Consider the following 23,883-nt stretch of genomic DNA (forward strand, 5'->3'; position numbering starts at 1 on the left):
AAAGAAGGAGAAGAATGCTGGTACCTCCCTTCCTTCGGTGTGTATCACCCACGAAAGCCAGACCAAATCAGAGTTGTCTTTGACTCCAGTGCCCAACATGAAGGCTTCTCACTTAACGACATGCTCCTCACAGGGCCCAACTTGAACAACAACCTCATTGGAGTCCTAATTCGCTTTCGTCAAGAACCTGTAGCGGTGATGGCTGACATTCAACAAATGTTCCACTGCTTCATCGTCAAGGAAGATAACAGGAATTACCTCAGGTTTCTATGGCACAAGGACAACGACATCAACAAAGAGGTAATTGATTACCGAATGAGGGTGCATGTCTTTGGGAACAGCCCTTCCCCAGCTGTAGCAATCTATGGACTAAAAAAGACAGCTCAGCTTGGAGAAGCTGAGTATGGATCCGATGCTCGTCAATTTGTTGAAAGGAACTTTTACGTAGACGACGGGCTCAAATCCTTTCCTACTGCTAAAGAAGCAATTAATCTTCTTACCAGAACAAAGGAGATGCTAGCTGTAGCAAACTTGAGACTTCACAAAATTATATCTAACAGCCAAGAGCTAATGAATGCATTTCACCCTGAGGACTATGCTGCCAGTGTGAAAGACCTTGACCTTGGGTCAGACACACCCCCTATACAGAGAAGTCTAGGTCTGCTGTGGAACATCAAGGCAGACACATTCACCTTCCAGGTGTCAACCTGTGACAAACCCTTCACCAAGAGAGGAGTCTTGTCCGTAGTGAACAGCATCTACGACCCACTGGGATTTATAGCCCCAGTCACCATCCAAGGTAAGATGTTATTAAGACAGCTTACTACTGATAACATAGATTGGGACACTCCGTTACCTATTGAGAAACAACAAAGATGGGAGAAATGGAGAGGTTCTCTGAAGACATTAGAACAGCTCCAAATTCCACGTTGCTATGCCCCAGTCTCCATCTCAGCCGCTGTCCAGAGGGAAATCCATATTTTCTCAGATGCATCAGTTGAAGCTATAGCTGCAGTGGCCTATTTGAAGACCTCAGGAGTTAATGGAGACATACACTGCAACTTTGTTCTAGGCAAGACAAAGCTAACACCAAAACCCGCACATACCATACCCAGACTTGAACTTTGTGCAGCTGTGCTAGCAGTGGAAATAGCTGAAGTCATAAAGAGTGAAATGGACATTAACATTGATTCCTTCACATTTTACACAGACAGCAAGATAGTGCTTGGTTACATTTACAACCAAACTAAACAATTTTACGTGTACGTCAGCAATAGAGTAGAACGTATCAGAAGGTTCTCCTTGCCAAAGCAATGGCACCATATTCCCACTGACCTTAATCCTGCCGATTGTGGGACAAGAGCTATATCTCCAGTAGCTCTCCTCGACTGCTTGTGGCTGTCGCCTCCAAGATTTCTTTCTGAAAACTCCTACTCAATTTCCACGGACACTACCTATGAACTGGTACATCCTGACGATGATAAAGAAATCAGGTCTATGTACACCACACTGTGTACCTCTGCGAGTTCAGAACAAAAACTAAAGTCGCATCGTTTTGGACGTTTCTCAACCTGGTCATCAGCTGTTAGGGCCGTTGCTTATTTGATACACATTGCCCATTGTTTTAAAAGGAGCTCAACTTCAGAATGTCATGGCTGGCACATCTGTACCAACCTCCCTACTGCAACGGAAATTGAGCAGGCGGAAAGGGTTATCATTCGCTGTGTACAACAAGAAGTGTACATGGAAGAGTTGCACAGATTCAAAGGTGGAATACCTCTATCAAAGGGTAGTTCACTATTTAATCTGAACCCTGTAGTCGATGACAATCAGTTGCTACGAGTTGGAGGTCGAATAGAGAAATCTGACCTGTGCAGCAAGGAACAAAACCCCGTCATCATACCAGGTCAGCACCACATTGCCACTCTTCTAATACGGCACCATCACGAACTAATACAGCACCAAGGCCGACAATTTACAGAAGGCGCTATCAGGTCAGCTGGCTTGTGGATTGTTGGAATGAAGAGATGTGTTTCTTCCCTGCTTTTTAAATGTGTCAAGTGTCGCAAGTTAAGAGGTAGACACCAACTACAACAAATGGCAAGCCTGCCATTTGATCGCCTAAGTACAGATCCACCCTTCACCTACGTTGGAGTTGATGTATTTGGTCCGTGGACTGTGGTAACTCGTAGGACTCGCGGTGGAGCAGCCAATAGCAAGAGGTGGGCTGTGTTGTTTACCTGTCTCAGCGTACGAGCTGTACATATCGAGGTGATCGAGTCAATGGATTCGTCTTGTTTCATCAACGCTTTACGAAGATTCTTCTCCATCCGAGGACCTGTCAAACAGCTAAGATCCGACTGTGGTACCAACTTCGTTGGAGCCTGTAAAGAACTTCAACTAGACAATTTCTTAGCAAACAATGGATGTACTTGGCTGTTTAATTCACCACATTCTTCGCATATGGGAGGATCCTGGGAGCGAATGATTGGAATCGCTCGAAGAATTCTCGATTCCATGTTGCAGGACCACAAGTCTTCACTATTGACTCACGAGACTTTGAGTACCTTTCTCTCAGAAGTATCCGCCATCATTAATGCAAGGCCTCTAGTACCAGTATCTTCCGATCCTGATGCTCCAATGATCCTTACCCCAGCCACACTCCTTACTCAGAAGGTTGGAACTACCGTGATATCTTCTGCCGAGATTGACCCGAAGGATATCTATAGGCGTCAATGGAAACGGGTGCAACACCTAGCCAATGTGTTTTGGCACCGCTGGAGAAAGGAGTACCTGCATACCCTTCAAAGCCGTTCCAAATGGCAAACACCCAAGCCTAACCTCAAAGTAGGAGACCTTGTTCTTCTGAAAGATAGAGAAGTCTGTCGCAATGAGTGGCCTATGGGTCTTGTAACAAGCGTAATGCCCAGCGATGACGGAAAGGTTCGAAAGGTTGAAATTAAGATAACTAAAGGAGGTTCTGCTCGGACTTTCTCACGACCAATCACGGAATTGGTGCTTCTTCTCCCAAGTGAGTGACTTAGGCAGGAGTACTGGCTATACCTGCTATGGCGGGGAGAATATCACTATCACTATTGACTGTGCTACTGTTGAAGTCCCACGATTATAAACGATAGACTGCAGGACTCAAGCCATCTGTTTTTTGGACGTCATGTTTCATTGTTCATTTACCGCATACCTTCTTGTGTTTGCAGGTATCTCGTATCTATGGTTTACACACCAGTTTTGCCTTTAACGTTTCTTCCCCTACAGGTTCAAGTTGGACTTATCTTTATATATGTAATAGACTTTGAAATCTAAAGATTTCAGGCGGGGAGTGTCATGTTACATGATATTATTTTTATTATGTACTGTCTCTTTAATGTCTATTTAGTTTGTCTCTTGTGGCATTCCTTAGTTTGCATGCTGCTCAGTCTCCTCCCCCTCTTTTCTGTATCAGTCATTTTAATGCTGTAATTCATGTGACCTGTATGTTTCTTCTACCTGCATGGAAGAATCGTTCTTTTACCTGTTGTAACTTGCATTCTACGGATCATACGACGAATAAACATCGCCAGATCTTCTTTCATGTGAGTTGTAACTGAGTAAGCTATCTGGAAAGGTGATTTGGGATGAATAATCTCTTCAGGGCAATGAGCTCCATGTGCTACTGAAAACCACATTCATAGCCTTAGCAGCCGATTCAGAATAGAGGCACTCCCCCCCTGCTCAACAACTGCAAAACCCCCCCCAGGAGGAACCGTAGCGGTGTGTGGAGGACTGTGGCTGCTGAAGGGAAGAAAGCCGACAGGCGGGCTAATGACAGTCTGTGGCCCCGGCTGTCGGCACAGGTGAGAGGCACTCCCCCCCCCCCCCCCGCTCAACAACTGCAAACCCCCCCCCAGGAGGAACCCGGAGCTGTGTGTGGAGGACTGTGGCTGCTGAAGGGAGGAAAGTCGACAGGCGAGCTAATGACAGTCTGTGGCCCCGGCTGTCGGCACAGGTGAGAGGCACTCCCCCCCGCTCAACAACTGCAAAACCCCCCATAGGAGGAACCGGAGCGGTGTGTGGAGGACTGTGGCTGCTGAAGTGAAGAAAGCCAAGGGAAGAAAAGGGGAAGAAAGCCGACAGGCGGGCTAATGACAGTATGTGGCCCTGGCTGTCGGCACAGGTGAGAGGCACTCCCCCCCCTGCTCAACAACTGCAAAACCCCCCCCAGGAGGAACCGGAGCGGTGTGTGGATGTCTGCTGAAGGGAAGAGAGCCGACACATTCTGTGCACAGGTGAGAGGCACCCCCCCCCCCGCTCAACAACTATAATGCGCACCCCCCCGCACAACAACTTTAATGCGCACCCCCCCCGCGCTCAACAAATATGACCCCCCCCCCTCGCTCAACATCTTCGATCCCCCCCCAATTCTCGACACTCAAGCCCAGGGGCCCCCATCACCCTAAGTCCTGCCCTGCTCACAACCCACCATATACAGAAGGATGTCAACTATCTCTTGCCCTGGGGGTTCTCATTGGACCGAAGTAGGCCGGGGACCTTGCTACATAGAGCTAGTGTAACTACACCATAATAAACACTGGCCCAGATTCAAGAAGCACTTGCGCCCGCGCAACCATAGGTTACGCAGCGCAAGTGCTTACTTGCTCCGGTGTAACGAGTGCTCCTGATTCAGGAACCTTGTTACACCGACTGCAGGCTAAAATCTGCACGGCATAAGGCTCTTATGCCTCGCAGATTTTAGGCTGCATTCTTGCGGGGGCCGCTAGGGGGCGCTCCCATTGTGTATCAGCGTGTAGTGTGCAAATTGCATACAACCACTGATTCACAAGCTTGCGCGGGCCCCACACAAGCCAGGTACGGAGTTTCCGTATGGCTACTTTTAGCGCAAGGCTGCCCCTTCTAATAGTAGGGGCAGCCAATGCTAAAGTATAGCCGGCCTTCCCGCGTCGTGAAATTTGAATTTCACGGCGTTTGCGTAAGTGAAACGTGAATGGCGCTGGACGCCATTCACGTTCACGTAGAAGCAAATGACGTCCTTGCGACGTCATTTGCCGCAATGCACGTCGGGAAAGTTTCCCGACGGAGCATGCGCTGTACGCTCGGCGCGGGAGCGCGCCTAATTTAAATGATTCCCGCCCCCGGCGGGATCATTTAACTTGCGCGCGCTTACGCCGGGCAAATTTGCCGGCACTCCCTCGCAATTCACGGAGATACTGCTCCGTGAATCGAGGGCAGCGCAAAATATTTGCGGGGCGCAGGGCAAAATCGTTGCCCTGCTCCCCCGCAAATATCGCGCAATTCTACCTGAATCTGGGCCAATGGCCATTGGGACAAATAGAGAGAGCAAATCTGCTTAACAGGAACAAAAACAACAATAAAAACTTGATTCTAACCCCTCACCACTTTACCCAAAATCTGAGAAAAAGATGGATGCTTCCACAAATAAATGCATTACTTATTAATTATGAAATATATATTATTACATACTAACGATCGATATATGTACTAAATCCCTACATTTCAGAGGAAAAGTCAGTGTCCCTTTAATTATGTCTTCTCACTCATCTTATAATAGTAAGTCTTTGTAATTGTAACTAGCAATGGGCAATTAGCACAGTATTACACCCTTCCAGCTCTAGCTGTGCTTGGCTGAGCAGACATCTGCTAGGCAATGTGATCCTGCTGTGTGGATAGCACAGTACACTGCAGTCATCTGTCATCGCAGGAAGGACGTCCATTCCAGCACCTGCACATGGGCAGATCATTGCAATGGGAAATCCTTGCAAACATCCTCCAAAAGGACATACTTGTACAGTATGTTGTAAAATAAGACTGTGAATAATTACCTTTTCCATTGCCCGTGCTGCTAGAACAACACATTCTTCATTTGAAGTATTGTAAACCTAGATCTGAGAACTCTGGGCCATATTCTGAGTAAAGTTACGATGGAGTATCTCAGGATACTCCATCGTATCTCTCTTTTTTGGCCAGTGTATCTATGCGAGTGATTCTTAGAATCATTTTCGCATAGATACGCTGAGGATCCGACATGTGTAAGTCACTTACACTGTCGGATCTAAAATGTAATTACTCCGCCGGCTGCTAGGTGGCGTTTACGTTCAGGTCTCATTTGTTTATGCAAATGAGCCTGATACGCCGATTCCCGAACGAATTTGCGTCGCGTAACCGTCGCTTACGTCGTTTGCGTAGGCGTAAGGTTACCCCTGCTATATGAGGGGTAACCTTACGCCAGTCCCACGTAGGCCATGTTAAGTATGGCGTCGGGTCCGCGTCGTGTTTTCCCGTCGGGTACGTCGTTTTACTAAGTCGTTCTTGAATACGACTTTACGTCAATGACGCACACGTCGGCGTCATTGACGTTTTACGCCGAGAACTGGAGCATGCGCACTGGGCTATTTTAAGCCCGGCGCATGCGCAGTTCGTTCAAATCGGGGGCGCGCTTAATTTAAATAGAAGCCGCCCCCTTGGATTTACGCGGGGATACGCCGGGCCAAATACACTCCGCCGCCCCAAACTACGGAGCAAGTGTTTGGGGAATACAGCACTTGCTCCTGTAGGTTGGGGCGGCAGAGTGTAAATGGCTTACGCGCCGCCCGCCCAAAAACTACGGGAATATGGCCCTCTGGTACTATATTACTTTGTCTTTTACAGTCAACACGTGTTACCTTTTATTTATTCATTAAAACAGCTATTCTCAACCATAATTGCAGAGGTTCCTAAGGTAGTTTGCCAAGGCTGCATAGTCTCACGGCCAATGCCACTTGGCAGACACCAATGATCTTTTTAGAAGTCTGTAAGGGGAGCATTCTGCCCACTGGCCACCATTGTAAGGAGCATGCTTCCCACTGATCACCAATGTAAGGAACATTCTTCCCACTGACCACCAATGAAAGTGTAGCGCCCCCTTGCTATCAGCATGGGCACTACGCCTAAATTTAGTGGGGAAGAGAGAGTTGCCTTGCTCCCTTCCAGTGTTTGTTTAAATTGAGGACCTCTGTCGTTCTGGAAATGTCCACTGGGTCAGTCTGCGGTCAGGGAGTGCAATGCCACCCCTGGCCGGCAGCTGGCGCCAGAGGGGTTCTAGCAGAGCAGATCTTCTCCCAGCAGCCAATTAGAGGATGTTTTCCCTCGCAGGGCATGCTGGGGGAGGGTATATCTGGGACAGAGGTCATGTGTTGAAAATCTCTTCAGGGTACGCGCATCCATGGACCCCGCCGGCACGGCCCACCTGGCCAGAGCTGAACTTTGCAGCGAGCCTCACCCTGATGAGAGAAGGGATCTCGGCGTTCCGCTGGGTTCCAAGGCCTATTGACAGAATCCCAGCCTGGGATCGGGTGTCCGGACCACTGACAGGTATGCTTGCTGTCATCCGGGGACCATTTATAGAAAAGTCTTCTGGGAGGATTCTCTTTCCTTATTCACCAAAGTCCTCTATTGAAATTGGCCCGTGGCAGGGGCCCTAGGGACAGGTCTGTGTGAGAGACCTGTTCCTCCCAGTATTATCCTAAGTGACGCACCGGCTGCCAGGCCTATCATAGGGGTCTGGCTGGGGGCACTTCACCCACTCCGAGCAGAGTGGCGACGTGTTACGAAATTGGTTCGATGCAGAGCAGCGTACTGCTCAGTTCTATATCCAGGCCTGATACCGCATGGTTCTTTTTTCCTTCCTTCATCAACTTGACCTTCCCAAATTGTGTTGGTGTTGGCCGTGTTTGGCCTGGACAATAAAGCATTGAAAACTCTTTATTGGATGTCTGGACCTCCACTCACTGTTGCTATACTCACAAATTACACCCCTAGACACTGCCAGGGTAACTTAGTAGGCCGATCCCAAATCAATAAGCGGCTCCTTCGGGGGTAGCGCTACAAAAGAACATTCTTCCCACTGATCACCAATGTAAGGAATAATTTTTCCCACTGATCACTGATGTAAGGAACATTCTTCCCACTGATCACCAATGTAAGGAGCATTCTTCTCTCTGATCACCAATGTAAGGAACATTCTTCCCACTGATCACCAATGTAAGGGACATTCTCCCCACTGATCACCAATGTAAGGAACATTCTCCCCACTGATCACCAATGTGAGGGACATTCTTCCCTCTGATCACCAATATAAGGAACATTCTTCCCACTGATCACCAATGTAAGGAGCATTCTTCCCACTGATCACCAATGTAAGGGACATTCTTCCCACTGATCACTAATGTAAGGAACATTCTTCCCACTGATCACCAATGTAAGGAGCATTCTTCCCACTGATCACCAATGTGAGGGTGTAACGCCCTCGGCGTTACTCTATGCAGAACGAGCGCAGCTGTCCCTGTTTCTAACAGCTGCGCTCCGTTCTGTAAGACGTCCGCGTCACTTCCGGTGCGCGGACGTCTGCGTTCCACGCTGGAACGCGGAAGCGCGTCCCAGCGTGGAACGCTCGGCGCTCGGCACCCGGGCTATTTAAACCCCCCAGGATCGGCGGCAGGGTGTTCGGTTATTCTCGTTGGACCCTGCCGCCACCTGGAACCCGGAACCAAGCTACAGATTGCCCTGTAGCACCCCTTGTCCCCGGAGCCTGAACCCTGGTCTCTTTCACCTGGAGCCTCCACTCTGCTCACTCTATTTTGGAGACCTCACTCCATCCAAACTCCTGCATGCCTAACTATTGGGACTTCCCATCATCTGCACTATAGGATAAGGATTCCCTACTGGATCAACAACCTGCTTGTGCCATATTGGACATAGGAACAACACCTCCAGCTATACTGTGAATCCAGCTTCGATCTAAACTACTAACCGCAAGTATTTCATTACCATGATGTTTTGCTTATAGTGAATACAAAAAACGATACCCAGGACTGTAATCTCTAGGATACCTATTATCTGGTAACATTCACATACTTCCATCAGTTTTAGCAGAGTTACTCAACGATAATCATATGGTGAGGGGATATTCAACAGAGACTGCAACACTTGGTTATTTTGATTGCTGACCTCAGATTAAGTTGATTGTTTCTTTGTTATATCAGGACTGTTCATATATATATATATATATCAGTCACTCAGTTATGCTTAAGAGTTATTAAGCTTTTACTTATGGTTTGCTCTCATTGGAGGATGTGATGTTATAAACCCCAAACTCTCTATTATACTGTGAGAGTGAACTGGTGGTTGAAATCTGAGAGGCCTCCTCAACTGAGATCCAATTCCATAAAAACCATATCCAGTATATCGCGGAGTCATAACATAATAACCAAACCCCCCCTAAAAAACTTTTTTGAAATGGATCCAGCGGAGCTTGCGAATCATTTAGTGGGACTTTCACAGAGGGTAGATACCCTTACCGCCTCCATGAATGAATTGCGTTTAGACAATGACGCCTTACGCAATCAAAATCTTGCGCAAGTCAGAGAGAGACCTGAACCTAAAGTCTGCCCTCCAGAGGTCTTCTTTGGAGATAGGAAACAATACCGCCAATTTATTAGCTCATGCCGACTAATGTTTGATTTGCGCCCCCGCACATATTATTCTGACAGGATTAGAATCCTCACTGTAATTTCTTATCTTAAGGGTGAACCCAGAGTTTGGGCTGATACTTACGTTGAGGAACATGGGGACCTTCTTGGTGCTTTCGACACTTTTTTGGATGAGATGTCATTATTATATGAAGATCCTAATAAACAGTTGACTGCAGAGAATTCAATTAGGAACCTTAAACAGGGGAAAAGACATGTGGAAGACTACATCTCTGAATTCAAATGCTGGAGTAGAGAGACCCAATGGTCAGAGATTGCTCTTAGGAACCAATTTCGTTTAGGCTTAGCGGAAGCAATGAAGGATGAACTTGCCCGTATTGAACTCCCAACATCTTTAGAGGATCTTATGCATCTTTCCGTTGCCATTGATCGTCGTCTTCGGGAAAGGAAGGCTGAACGTGGTAATACATATCTTCAAACACCTTTCAAAAGATCTAGATCTCCTCCCAAGGATGTTCCCATGGATATCGGTACTATCAAAGGTCCGTTATCCCCAGCCGAGAAACAACGTCGTAGAACCAATAATCTTTGTTTGTATTGCTCAGCTCCGGATCACATGGTATCCAGTTGTCCGCTTCTAAAGAGGAACTCTGAAGGTAAAATTTCCCACATTAGTAAGCCTAATTCAAATGGTACTACCTCTAACCGTTACATTTTTATCGCTCTTACTTTACAGTGGGATCAAGAAAGAATTACCCTTGAAGCGATGGTCGACAGCGGAGCCTGTGGCAATTTCATTGATTCAAAAATTGTAGAATCCAATAAAATCCCCTGTGTGTTTAAGCAAATTCCTGTGTCACTCACTTTTATTGATGGGTCTAGTTCTTCCTCAGGTCCAGTCTCTTCCCAAACCTCTCCTCTCTTGGTTACCTGTGGAACTGGTCATACTGAGACCCTTGTTTTCGATATTATTTCTTCTCCTGTATTTCCTATAGTTCTCGGCTTACCATGGTTACTTCTTCATCAACCTAGTTTCTTATGGGCCACAAACTCTATTTCCTTACAGTCTACCTACTGTAAAGAATTCTGTTACCCTTCTTGCACCATCTCCTGTTCAGAAGTTCACCCGGTTAATCTGCCCGATTATTTACTTGAATTTGCGGATGTCTTCAGCAAGACCAACGCAGACATACTTCCCCCACATAGGACTTATGACTGTCCTATAGACCTTATGTCTGACAGGCCTATCCCTACCGCTCGGATTTATCCCTTATCACAACCAGAGCTGGTACATTTGAAAAAATACCTGGATGAGAATCTCGAGAAAGGATTTATTAGGCCCTCCACTTCTCCAGCAAGTGCAGCATTGTTCTTTATTAAAAAGAAAGATGGTTCGCTTCGGCCAGTAATTGACTATCGCTCTCTCAACAATATTACTATAAAGAATAGATATCCGCTGCCACTTATTCCAGAACTCATCGAACGTCTCCAGACCTCCAAGATCTACACAAAACTAGATCTCAGAGGGGCCTACAACCTGATAAGAATCCGTTCGGGTGACGAATGGAAGACCGCTTTCAAGACACGATATGGTCTTTTCGAGAGTGTGGTCATGCCCTTCGGGCTATGTAATGCCCCAGCAACCTTTCAGAGATTCATTAACGATATTTTTCACGATCTGCTGGACATTTGTGTTGTAGTTTACCTGGATGACATTTTAATTTATTCGGACACTCCGGAGGAACACAATAAACACGTGCGTTGGGTTTTGGCTAGACTCAGAACACACTCCTTATACGCTAAACTTGAGAAGTGTGTTTTCAGTCAAACTAGTATCTCCTTCCTCGGGTACCAGATCACCCCTGACGGAATTCAGATGGATCGTTCCAAAGTGGATTGCATCTTATCTTGGCCGATTCCCCAAACTAGGAAGGCCCTCCAGCGATTCCTTGGGTTTTCGAATTACTATAGAAAATTCATCAAGAACTTTTCAACGATTGTAAAACCGCTAACTAGTTTAACTAGTTCAAAGACACCTTTTTCCTGGACCGAGGAAGCACAAAGATCCTTTGATACACTCAAGGTCAGTTATACTACCGCTCCCATTCTTCAGCTACCTAACCCACTATATCATTTCACACTGGAGGTTGATGCCTCACACTTTGCCTTGGGGGCTGTACTCTCTCAACAATCAACATTAACAGAACCATTGCATCCAGTTGCCTTCTATTCCAGAACACTTGCACCAGCTGAAAAGAATTATCCCATTGGGGAAAAGGAACTACTTGCTATAAGGGATGCTTTAGCTAATTGGAGACATTTATTGGAGGGTTCCACACACCCGATTACCATTCTTACTGACCATCGCAATTTGCAACATTTAAAGACATGTAAGACCCTCTCAGCTCGTCAAGTTAGGTGGAGTTTGTTTTTTGATAGATTCGATTTCCTCATCTCCTACCTCCCGGGATCACAAAATATTAAGGCCGATTCATTGTCCCGTATGCACGAAGACCAGACGTTGGAGGTTCCTCCTCTCTCCATTATTCCCTCCAATCGATTCATTGGGATTACGACCTCCTTCAAACATTTGCTTATTCAGACTCTTTCTAAAGAAGCTTCTCAATTACCCAAGGATCTAAAAAGACATTCAAATGGGGTGTATACGTTCAACAATAAGATTTACGTTCCACCCAAATTACAACTTATACTTCTCAAACAACTCCACGATTCTCCACTTGTGGGTCATCTTGGTGTCAGTAAAACCATCCATCTCCTTAGAAGAGACTACTGGTGGCCTCAGTTAACAAAGACAGTACAGGATTATGTCCGTTCCTGTGACATTTGTGCCACTAACAAACATTCAAGGAAGCCTCCCTATGGTCTTCTAACTTCTATCCCTATACCAAATAGACCCTGGGATGTCCTTTCTATGGATTTCATAGTTGATCTCCCTAGGTCACAAGGCGCTAATACCATCATGGTCACAGTTGATGTATTAACTAAAATGGCTCATTTCATTCCCTTAAAAGATTTGCCAACATCTCAACAAACAGCAAAGGCTTTCATCTCCAACGTTATTAAACTTCATGGATTACCTTCCCAGATCATTTCCGACCGTGGCTCTCAGTTCATTTCTAGATTTTGGAGAGGCCTATGCCAAACCTTACAAATCGATCACCGTATGTCCACTGCCTATCACCCTCAAACAAACGGGCAAACAGAGCGTGTCAACCAAACACTTGAACAATATCTACGTTGTTATTGCACCCATTTACAAGATGATTGGTTCCATCTGCTTCCGCATGCAGAATTTGCATATAACAACGCCACCAGTTCATCTTCTCAATTTTCACCATTCTACGCCAACTACGGATTCCATCCCAACAGTTTGCCGTCCTCTTTTCTCCCTAACAATGTTCCCGCGGTGGAACACTATTTGTCAACCATAAAGAAGACTCTGAGTATATTGCGCTCCAATCTTGAAACTGCTCAACAAAAACAAAAAAGATATTACGACACTCATAGAACAATACCTCCCATTTACAAGGTTGGCGATTTAGTTTGGTTGTCCACTCGGAACTTACGCCTCAAAATACCTTCAAAAAAACTTGGCCGTCAATTCATTGGACCTTTTCCAATTTCTCATGTGATCAACACCAACGCGGTTAGACTTCTTTTACCTCCCGATTGGAAGATTCATCCGTCCTTCCATGTTTCCCTTATCAAACCATATGTACCTAATCCATTCCCTAACAGACATCCTCAACCTCCTCCTCCAGTTGATGTCCTTGGCGAGGCTGAATTTGAAGTAGAGAAGATTCTCAATTCAAGAAGGAGAGGTTCTTCTCTTCAGTATTTGATCCGTTGGAAGGGTTATAGTCATCTTGATGACTCCTGGGAGGATTCCACAGACATTCATGCTCCCCGACTCATTAAACAGTTTCATCGCAGGTATCCTGATAGGCCGTCTCCCTCAGGGCGCACTATAGGTGCCCCCTTGAGGAGGGGAGTATGTAACGCCCTCGGCGTTACTCTATGCAGAACGAGTGCAGCTGTCCCTGTTTCTAACAGCTGCGCTCCGTTCTGTAAGACGTCCGCGTCACTTCCGGTGCGCGGACGTCTGCGTTCCACGCTGGAACGCGGAAGCGCGTCCCAGCGTGGAACGCTCGGCGCTCGGCACCCGGGCTATTTAAACCCCCCAGGATCGGCGGCAGGGTGTTCGGTTATTCTCGTTGGACCCTGCCGCCACCTGGAACCCGGAACCAAGCTACAGATTGCCCTGTAGCACCCCTTGTCCCCGGAGCCTGAACCCTGGTCTCTTTCACCTGGAGCCTCCACTCTGCTCACTCTATTTTGGAGACCTCACTCCATCCAAACTCCTGCATGCCTAACTATTGGGACTTCCCATCATCTGCACTATAGGATAAGGATTCCCTACTGGATCAACAACCTGCTTGTGCCATATTGGACATAGGAACAACACCTCCAGCTATACTGTGAATCCAGCTTCGATCTAAACTACTAACCGCAAGTATTTCATTACCATGATGTTTTGCTTATAGTGAATACAAAAAACGATACCCAGGACTGTAATCTCTAGGATACCTATTATCTGGTAACATTCACATACTTCCATCAGTTTTAGCAGAGTTACTCAACGATAATCATATGGTGAGGGGATATTCAACAGAGACTGCAACACTTGGTTATTTTGATTGCTGACCTCAGATTAAGTTGATTGTTTCTTTGTTATATCAGGACTGTTCATATATATATATATATATATCAGTCACTCAGTTATGCTTAAGAGTTATTAAGCTTTTACTTATGGTTTGCTCTCATTGGAGGATGTGATGTTATAAACCCCAAACTCTCTATTATACTGTGAGAGTGAACTGGTGGTTGAAATCTGAGAGGCCTCCTCAACTGAGATCCAATTCCATAAAAACCATATCCAGTATATCGCGGAGTCATAACAGAGGGACATTCTTCCCTCTGATCACCAATGTAAGGAACATTCTTCCCACTGATCACCAATGTAAGGAGCATTCTTCCCACTGATCACCAATGTAAGGAACATTCTTCCCACTGATCACCAATGTAAGGAACATTCTTCCCACTGATCACCAATGTAAGGAACATTCTTCCCACTGATCACCAATGTAAGGAACATTCTTCCCACTGATCACCAATGTAAGGAGCATTCTTCCCACTGACCACCAATGTAAGGAACATTCTCCCCACTGATCACCAATGTGAGGGACATTCTTTCCACTGATCACCAATGTAAGGAGCATTCTTCCCACTGATCACCAATGTAAGGAGCATTCTTCCCACTGATCACCAATGTAAGGGTATTTCTTCTCAATGGATATCAATGTAACTTTTTCCCACTGATCATTGGTGAATTGGTTTAAACAGGCTCATTCAGACCTGAAACGTATTTCAAGGGATCCTCTAGGCAGGGCAGGCGCCTCAAACTGGCGGCCCTCCAGCTGTGGAGAAACTGCAAGTCAAATGAGGCATTGCAAGGCTAAGGCCTCGTACACACAACCGTTTTCCTTGGCAGAATCCATCAAGAAACTTGGTGGCAGAGCTTTTTTGCCGAGGAAAACGGTCGTGTGTACAGTAGGTGAACCCGATTTTGTGTCAATCTCGCTCTCTTTCTCGGCGAGATTGAGCACCTACGAGCCCCATCGCGGGTGCCAGCGCCGAGCTGGCTTGCCGCGATGGAGACAGAGCCGTCATAGAAGCGACGGGAGATCCGACTTGGATTCCCGCCAATTCTACACGTGTGCGGCGTTTGTTATGAATCCTGAGGGGGAAGTCCCCGCCGGATTTTAAATAAAAATCCGGCATGGGTCCCCCCTCAGGAGCATACCGGGCCCTTAGGTCTGTTATGGGTTGTAAGGAGAGCCCCCCTACGCCGAAAAAAATGGCGTAGGGGGTCCCCCTACAATCCATACCAGACCCGTATCCAAAGCACGCTACATGGCCAGCCAGGAAGGGAGTGGGGACGAGCGAGCGCCCCCCCCCCCTCCTGAGCCGTACCAGGCTGCATGCCCTCAACATGGGGGGGTTGAGTGCTCTGGGGCAGGGGGGCGCACTGCGGCCCCCCCACCTCAGAGCACCCTGTCCCCATGTTGATGAGGACAGGGCCCCTTCCCGACAACCCTGGCCGTTGGTTGTCGGGGTATGCGGGCGGGAGGCTTATCGCAATCTGGGAGCCCCCTTTAATAAGGGGGCCCCCAGATACCGGCCCCCCACCCTAAGTGAATGAGTATGGGGTACATCGTACCCCTACCCATTCACCTGCAAGAAAAGTGGTAAAAACACAAATAAACCACACAGGGTATTAAAATATTTTATTAGTCTGCTCCGGAGGCCGCCCCCTGTCTTCTTTATTAGCTCTTTTACCAGGGGGAGCTTCTTCTTTGACGTCTTCGGGTGGGTGGGGGCCGCCGTCTGGTTCTCTTCCACCGCCGGGGGGGGTGGCTTTTAAAAAAGCCCCCACCCACCCCGGCGGGTTTCCTCCGGCGTCTTCGGCGGGGCTCTTCTTCTTCCGCTATCCCGACGGGTCTTCTCCGCTATCCGGGGGGTCTCCTTCTATGTTCGCCGCTCTCCGCTGTTGACTCGTCGCACCCCGGTTCTTCGTCTCGCTGTCCGGTCCCTTCTTCCGCGCTGTACGTCTTCTTCTCCTTCCGTGCTGTGAGTTCTTCTTCCGTGCTGTGACGTCATGTTCTTCACTTCTCTTCTTCTCCCGATGTTGACACGCCGGTCCTTCTCGCTGAAATGACGGATGCGCGCCTTGCATCGGACCTATATAGGCCTCACAGTCCCATCATGCTCTGTACCTACCCATGTGATACCTACCCACATGGTAGGTATCACATGGGAATCGAACTTCCCCTGCCGTTGTATGTGTTGTACGTCACCGCGTTTGAGAACGAGGAGATTTGGTCTTGACAGTGTGTACGCAAAGCAAGCTTGTCAAGTTTCTCCACAAGCCTGACAAGGAACTCGTCGAGGAAAACGATGTTTCATTTACGCCCAGTTCCTCGGTCGTGTGTACGAGGCTTGACAGTTACAAGCATGACTCTGTCAGGCAGAGGCATAATGGCAACAGCTGGAGGGTCGCCAGTTTGAGACCTCTGCTCTAGAGTAAAAAAGGTATACCGATATACCGTCGGAATTGCCGCGGGATTCGCCCGCTAGCGGTGCGGTATTAACCCCCACTAGCGGCCGATAAAGGGTTAATGCCGCCCCCAATGCGCCTCTGCAGAGGCGCATTGCGGGTGGTATTACCGCGGTTTCCCATTGTTTAAATGGGAAGGAACGGTGAAGGAGATTCTCCAAAGATGCTGCTTGCAGGAGATTTTTTTCTCTCCTGTCAGCGCATTGCCTCAGTGTCAAAGCTCTTGGGCTTTTAGATTAAGAATGCTGGGCAGGAGTTTTTCAGGCGGTATTTTGGCGCTATTTTTAGCGCTGTATCGCCTGAAAAACTCCTCAGTGTGAAAGGGGCCTAAAGGTAGCTCCTCATGCTACCAGTAGTGACACTGACCCTGGCCAAATGCAAAACTAGTGAAAAGCAGTCAGAATAGATTAGGGAAAAAGTAGAGTAGGGAAAAAAATGTCAGACACCTCCACCTGTAACGCCATTAATGTTTTGGAGGTCGTCTCATTGTTGCCCATCCAGTTCACCTGTTGTTAATTTCATTAACACCAAAGCAGTTGAAACTGATTAACAATCCCCTCTGCTACATAACTGACCAGATCAATATCCCAGGAGTTTAAATGATTTAATGGTATTTTTTGATTAAAAAGTTTTTTTTTTTTTTTTTTTAACGGTATATATAAATATATATGTTACGCCCTGCTACTTTTATAGCTGGCGCTGCCTTAAATTTAGAGGTTGGTCAGAGACTTAATTACCTCTGACCGTATTGTTTTGCCAAATTTGTGCCTCTGTTCCAGCCATGGCTGTACTGTGAGTGACGACTATTGCTGTCTGGGGTGTTGGTACCACCCCAGGCCAAGGGTGGCAGCAGTCAAGTCAGGGCGTATTGGGTGTTTTCCCTTGGCAGCCAATCAGTGGGGGTTGATCCCCTCCCTGTGCATGCTGGGGAAGAGTACTTAAGGGACAGACGGCATTAGTTCGCGGTTGTCGATCGCTGGTCTGACATCCCACCCCCCCCCCCCCCCCCGTGTGTGGCCCTCATAGCCGTGGGTGCATGTTCAAGTGTTCCTGGTTCCGGGACCACGTTGGTTCGGGGTTGTGATCTACTGTGTAGGCCTGGTAGTCAGACTAGGTCTACGCTTGCAGAGTGGTCCTGTGCTGTCCGTCCAGAAGCCACCCGATGAAGAACCTGTCTGGGAGAGTACCGAGCGCGAGGCTGGTGTCTCAGGGGAGGCCTTGAACTTCATTGAAGGACGCACTACTACTGAAAGGCTGAGTGATGGTTGCCTGTCAGTTCTGAATTCACCAAAGTTTATTCAAGAGAGAGATCCGGGTGCTTAATCCTGTGTTGAGAAGGATTTTGGACCGAATACATCTCCACCTTTGGGAAGGTCTGTGCCAGAGACGTTGCAGGTAGGTTCACGTAGGGGCGCCTAACTTTAGGGCGGCCTAGCCTAGCCTTTTTAGCTTACACCGCCGTAAATTAGTTAGGCTAGTAGTGATTCTCAAACCACTTACCTGCTAATTTTCGGTGGCGTAGCCTAAAACGAGCGGGCGTAAGGGCGCCTAATTCAAATGACTTGGAGGGGGGCGTGTTGTATGGAAATGAGGCTTGACCTCACGTTTTTTGACATTTTTTGACACTGCGCATGCGCCGGGCGACTACATTACCCAGTGCGCATTGCGGCTAAGTAGGCCGTACGGGCCTATTGATTTCGACGTGTACGTAAACTACGTAAATCCCGATTCGCGGACGACTTGCGCAAACAACGTAATAAATTCAAACCTTGCGGCGGGAACGGCGGCCATACTTAACATTGTTATTCCACCACATAGGTGGAATAACTTTAGGCGGCCTATCCCTTACGGAAACGATGTAATGCGACGGTGTAGGCCTGGCGTACGTTCGTGAATCGGCGTATCCCCTCATTTACATAATCTACGTTGGCCGCAATGGAAGCGCCATCTAGCGGACAACAGAAACATTGCAAGCTAAGATAGAACGGCGCAAGCCGGCCTATCTTAGCTTTGTTTAAGTGTATATCTCTGTTTGAGAATACACTTAAACAAACGCCAGCGTAGATTCAGAGTTAGGTCGGCTTATCTACTGATAAGCCGGTCTAACTCTTTGTGAATCTACCTATTTGTTTCCGTGTGACACTCTGGCTGCTAGGCTGGTGAGAGAGGCCTATCCAGGTGCACAATACCCACTCAGGCTAGAGTGGCAATGAAAGTTACATTGCTGGAAGCAGGACTGTTTCCGAACAAAAGTTATACACCTGAACCTACTACCTATTACATTTTCTACCTTTTCAACTACTACTACTTTTATCCTTTTACCCCGTTTGGTAATAAAGCACATAAAAAGACACCTAAAGTGTGGGCAGTTCTTCTCAACTCTCATCGTATACCCTAGACGGCGAAGGAATAGAGGTATCATGCCACCCAAAACAAACCAGCAGCCCCTTCGGGGGTAGTGCTACATATATATAGTAAAGGTTGTTTTAGAGGCAGAGGCGTAACTAGAACCTTCAAGGCCCCAGTGCAAGAAACCATGGAGGGCCTCCCAATGATCCCGGGGCCATTTACTCCCTTCATTACAGTTCCACAACAGACCCCCTTCCTGCCTTCTTGGGGTCCCCCGATGGTGGTGAAATGCCAGGCATGTTCTAAAATGCAACCTTTGCAACCTTGGTAGTTATGGTAGTTTATTTTTTCAACTTTTTTCATAATTTTATTTTATTTACAGTATTTTTTTTTTTTTACAGGTTTCTTTTTTATTTATTTTTTAACGGCAGCAACGTTGGAGGGGTGGGGCGGGTTAAGCCAGGGGAGCACACAGGGGCAGCAGGACAGGAATAGGGAGGAAGCAGGGGGTGGCATATAGGACAACCATTGCTCTCCATTTCCTTCCTGCAGCCGCTGAATGTCTGCAGGAGGGAGAGGAGGAGAAGCAGGCATTCAGCGGCTGCATGGAGGGATCAGTTCCTCTACATGCTGCCGCCCCTCTATCCAGGTGTATGGGGGGGGCGCACAGGCCTCCTGGAGCAAATGGCCGGGTCCCAATCACAACTCCTGTACGTGTGCCCCTGTTTAGAAGTAATCATCAGCTTCATTGAGTGAATATTTCTCAAACAAATGCTATTGGAAATGTTTACACATGCTGTCCGCTCATATAATAGAATATAGATACTATTTTTGTATGTACAAATCGCCGTTTTTTAGCTGCTTCCATTATTTCAGATGTCATGTCAAATACTGGGGTCAAACTATGTCAATAAGGGTTTTGACGTATTTGATCTATGGCATGTATGATACAACAGTGCCACCTAGAGTTCGAAGTGGGAAATGTTTTTTTTTCATAGCAAATATAGTAGAGGATGTAGATAGAAAGGGCCAACCCCATACGAGAATGGTTACATTTTCTAAATAAAAGGCCAGCAGCATAAGCTGGAAGTGAGGTCTCCAGAACAACAAGTAAGGTCCATGGTTACCACAAGGAACCCCCGGGCCCAGAGGGTCTTAATTTGCTTAAAGCGGAGTTCCGGACACAATTTCACTTTTTAAATATAAATACCCCTGTAATACACAAGCTTAATGTATTCTAGTAAAGTTAGTCTGTAAACTAAGGTCCGTTTTGTTAGGTTGTTACAGCATTTAGACACTTTATAAAATAGAAATTGACTGGGGCCATCTTAAGTGTGGGCATCATGAAGCCAGACTGTATGACTTCCTGGATTTCAGCCTTGCAAATCTCGCACATGCTCAGTGCTGCACAAGCAGTGTCAGATCAGGTTTCAGCACCTGTGCTGTCCAAGTCACATGATTCTTTGAGACTGGGAAGTGCACAGACTCCTGGAAAGTTACACCCACTACATTCCCAAGAGTCTGTGCGGTGTAGGTTAGGAAGCATTAAGCACCTAGGTGCAGGAAGTGGGAAAATTAACTATTCTGCCTAGCAACAACACTTTGAAGGCATCTAAAAAAAAAAAAAAATTGTAAAGGACTAATGATTTTTTTTTAAAACTACTGATGTAATGTTATATTTATGGGTGGAACTCCACTTTAAGGAACTTGCTCCCATGTCCACGGGTTGAGGAGTAAGTATGGTGACCATGCAGTCCATAACAAGGCAAACAACGGGTACACAACACATGTAAGAATTTAAACTAAATCCTGAGACCAGGTTTAATGAAGTGTGTAAATATAACGTTTGTTGGTTGTTCAAGTCAAGCATTGAAAAGGTTTTCTCTGTCTAGACTCTTCCTTCTTCTAACCTCTATTGGGAACATCTCCTGGTAACAAAACTTGTGGGAGAGTGGACTGCTGTGGGACTCACTACTTTAAGGCCTGTAGTAGGAGTGTGGAATGCTGCTAAGGCCAGACACCATGTCTACAAGGATGAGCTCACGTGAAGGGGTGAGCCATAGCACAGGGAAAAGTCCATGGGTACCACAAGGAACCCCCAAGCCCAGAGGGTCTCAATTTGCTTAAGGAACTTGCTCCCATGTCCACATGTAAATGGGTTAAGGAGAAAACATTTGGTGACCATGCAGTCCATCACAAGGCAAACAATGGGTACACAACACATGTACACATGTACAGTAATTACAACACATTGTAAGAATTTAAACTAAAACCAAAACATGTTTCCTTCCTCTCTATTTAGATACGTACTGATATTATCTGGTCTCCTCTCTGGAGTTCCCCGCTGAGGTCTGCTGGTCCTCCCGCTAGAATGAACGAGATGAAAATTCCTTCCCCATCTTCTCCTCCAACAATATTAAAGCCCAGCCCCGTGGAGCCTTTGTGCAATATGACTTTACGAGGTTCCCTGTAAAAACAAATACATATATATTTTTCTATTTACCTTATATTTATGTAACATTCATTTGCACACATTTCCATAATACTGAAAATTACACAGAGACTTACACAGTGGGCTAGATTCACATAGATTAGCGGATCTTTAGATCCGCGTAATCTATGTGATTTACGATCCGCCGGTGCAATTTAGCGAGGCTAGTGCAGTATTCACAAAGGACTTACCTCGAAAATTGCACCGTCGGATCGTAACTCCCCCGGCGGAATTCAAATTCCGCTGTTAGGGGGAGTATACAACTTAAATCAGGCGCGTTCCCGCGCCGATTTAACTGCGCATGCGCCGCCGGTGAAATTTCCCAGTGCGCATGCTCCAAATGACGTCGCCTAGACGTCATTGTTTTTGGCGGCAACGTCAATTGCGGCCATCCGTATTCCAGACCGACTTACGCAAACAACGTAAAAATTTGAAACTCGGCGCAGGAACGACGACCATACTTAACATTAGCTACCCCTCATATAGCAGGGGTAACTATCCGCCGGAAAAAGCCGAATGCAAACGACGTAAAAAAAAAGCGACGGGCGGGCGTTCATTTCTGAATCGGCGGTTCTCCTCATTTGCATAGCCGACGAGTAAAAGACCGAGGCGACACCTAGCGGTCGGTAGGAGATTGCAGCCTAAGATCCGACAGTGTAAGTCACTTACACCAGTCGGATCTAAGTGAGATCTATGCGGAACTGATTCTTATGAATCAGTCGCATAGATCCGACCGGCTGGACTTAGAGATACGACGGCGGATCAGGAGATCCGCCGTCGTATCTCTTTGTGAATCTGACCCCAGTGTATATTGACCTACTGGCATCGGACCTAGTCAAGAAAAAAAAATACAATCTAATATCCTTCTATAGTAAAATACTGTACTGCAAACAGAAGATCATTATACAGTAATACCTTGGTTTACGAGCATAATTCTTTCCAGAAGAATGCTTGTAATCCAAAGCACTCGTATATCAAAGCGAGTTTCCCCATAGGAAATAATGGAAACTCAGATAATCTGTTCCACAGCCACTGCTTGTCTATGCAGTACCGCATGTGGCCAGAGGTCACACTCAGAAACACTTGAAGACGCTCAGAGACCACTCAAAGACACTTGGGAACCTAGTGTCTCTGAGTGTCTTTTGAGCGTTTCTGAGTGTCACTAAGTGTCTCGGAGCGGCACTGGCACCTCCGCACCTCTGTCCAAATGCGGTGCTGCACAACCCATAGGCTTGAATCCAGGGGCGGACTGACAACTCATGGGGCCCCCGGGCAATAGAAGATTATGGGGCCCCTGGGCTTACAGATGGCCACCACGCCAGGAGGCAGTGCAGAGGCGGGGCAGCTAAAATCTCAGCATTTTCATATCAAAAGCATGTCGGTTTCAGACATATCAGGGACAGATGTAAAAAAAACACAGATTTTTACATACTGTCCCTGGTTTTACTGAGCCTGGCAACCCTGATGGGGCCCCCTAGTGGCATGGGGCCCTCGGGCAGTGCCCGAGTGCCTCAATGGTCAGTCCGCCCCTGCTTGAATCCTGCTTGTCTTGTAAAACAACGCTCGCAAGGCGAGTCAGGATTTTTTAAAAGAATAGCTCATATTGCGAAACACTCGAAAAACCGTGTTACTCGCAATCCGAGGTTCCACTGTATTACATTGGTTTCACCACAAGCACAAAATTTAGGCCAGTGTTTCTCAACCTGGCTTCTGCGGCACAATGTGGTGCCATTTGTGTTTACCCACAGTGTGCCACGAGCACTTGATCCAATCTGCCCTGGATCAGAGATGGATGAAAGGACTCTGTGATGGGGGAACTTAGTGGTGACAGGAAACTCTGATGTAATGGGGAGATTCTGATGTGGAGGGGGCGAGGGAGGGACTCTGTCATGGGGCTACTCTGATGTGATGGGGAAACTCTGTGTTGACAGGACATTCTTGTGTGATGGGGGGAATCTGATGTCAAGAAGGAACTCTGATGTGAAAGGTGGGAAGGGGACACTGATATGATGGGGGTACCTCTGATATGAAGTGGGTTTCTGATGTAATGGAGGAAACCTCTGATGTAAAGGGGGGCTTCTGATGTGAAAGGGGGACCTCTGATGTGATGGGGGACCTCTAAAGTGATGGGGAACCTCTGATGTAATGGGGGAACTGTTATGCGATGGGGGTCCTCTGATATGAACAGGGCATTTGATGTGATGGGGGGACCTCTGATGTGAGTGATGGACCTCTGATGTGATAGGGGGACCTCTGATATGATGGGGAGACCTCTGATATGAAGTGGGCTTCTGATCTAATGGAGGACCTCTAAATTGATGGGGAACCTCTAAATTGATGGGGAA

The 23,883-nt window shown here is 47.1% G+C and overlaps 1 protein-coding gene across 4 annotated transcripts in view; it reads right to left on the reverse strand.

The window, feature by feature from the left end:
• DLG2 (discs large MAGUK scaffold protein 2) overlaps positions 1–23,883 on the reverse strand; it is a 2,211,856-nt gene that overhangs the window by 579,912 nt on the left and 1,608,061 nt on the right. For all 4 annotated transcript variants that reach the window (XM_040339977.1, XM_040339976.1, XM_040339980.1 and 1 more), the window contains one exon: positions 21,358–21,514. In XM_040339977.1, coding sequence (XP_040195911.1) covers positions 21,358–21,514 — 157 coding nt within the window. The remainder of the gene's footprint in view (positions 1–21,357; positions 21,515–23,883) is intronic.

This window comes from Rana temporaria, chromosome 2 (genome assembly GCF_905171775.1).
Source record: "Rana temporaria chromosome 2, aRanTem1.1, whole genome shotgun sequence".
NCBI lineage: Eukaryota > Metazoa > Chordata > Amphibia > Anura > Ranidae > Rana > Rana temporaria.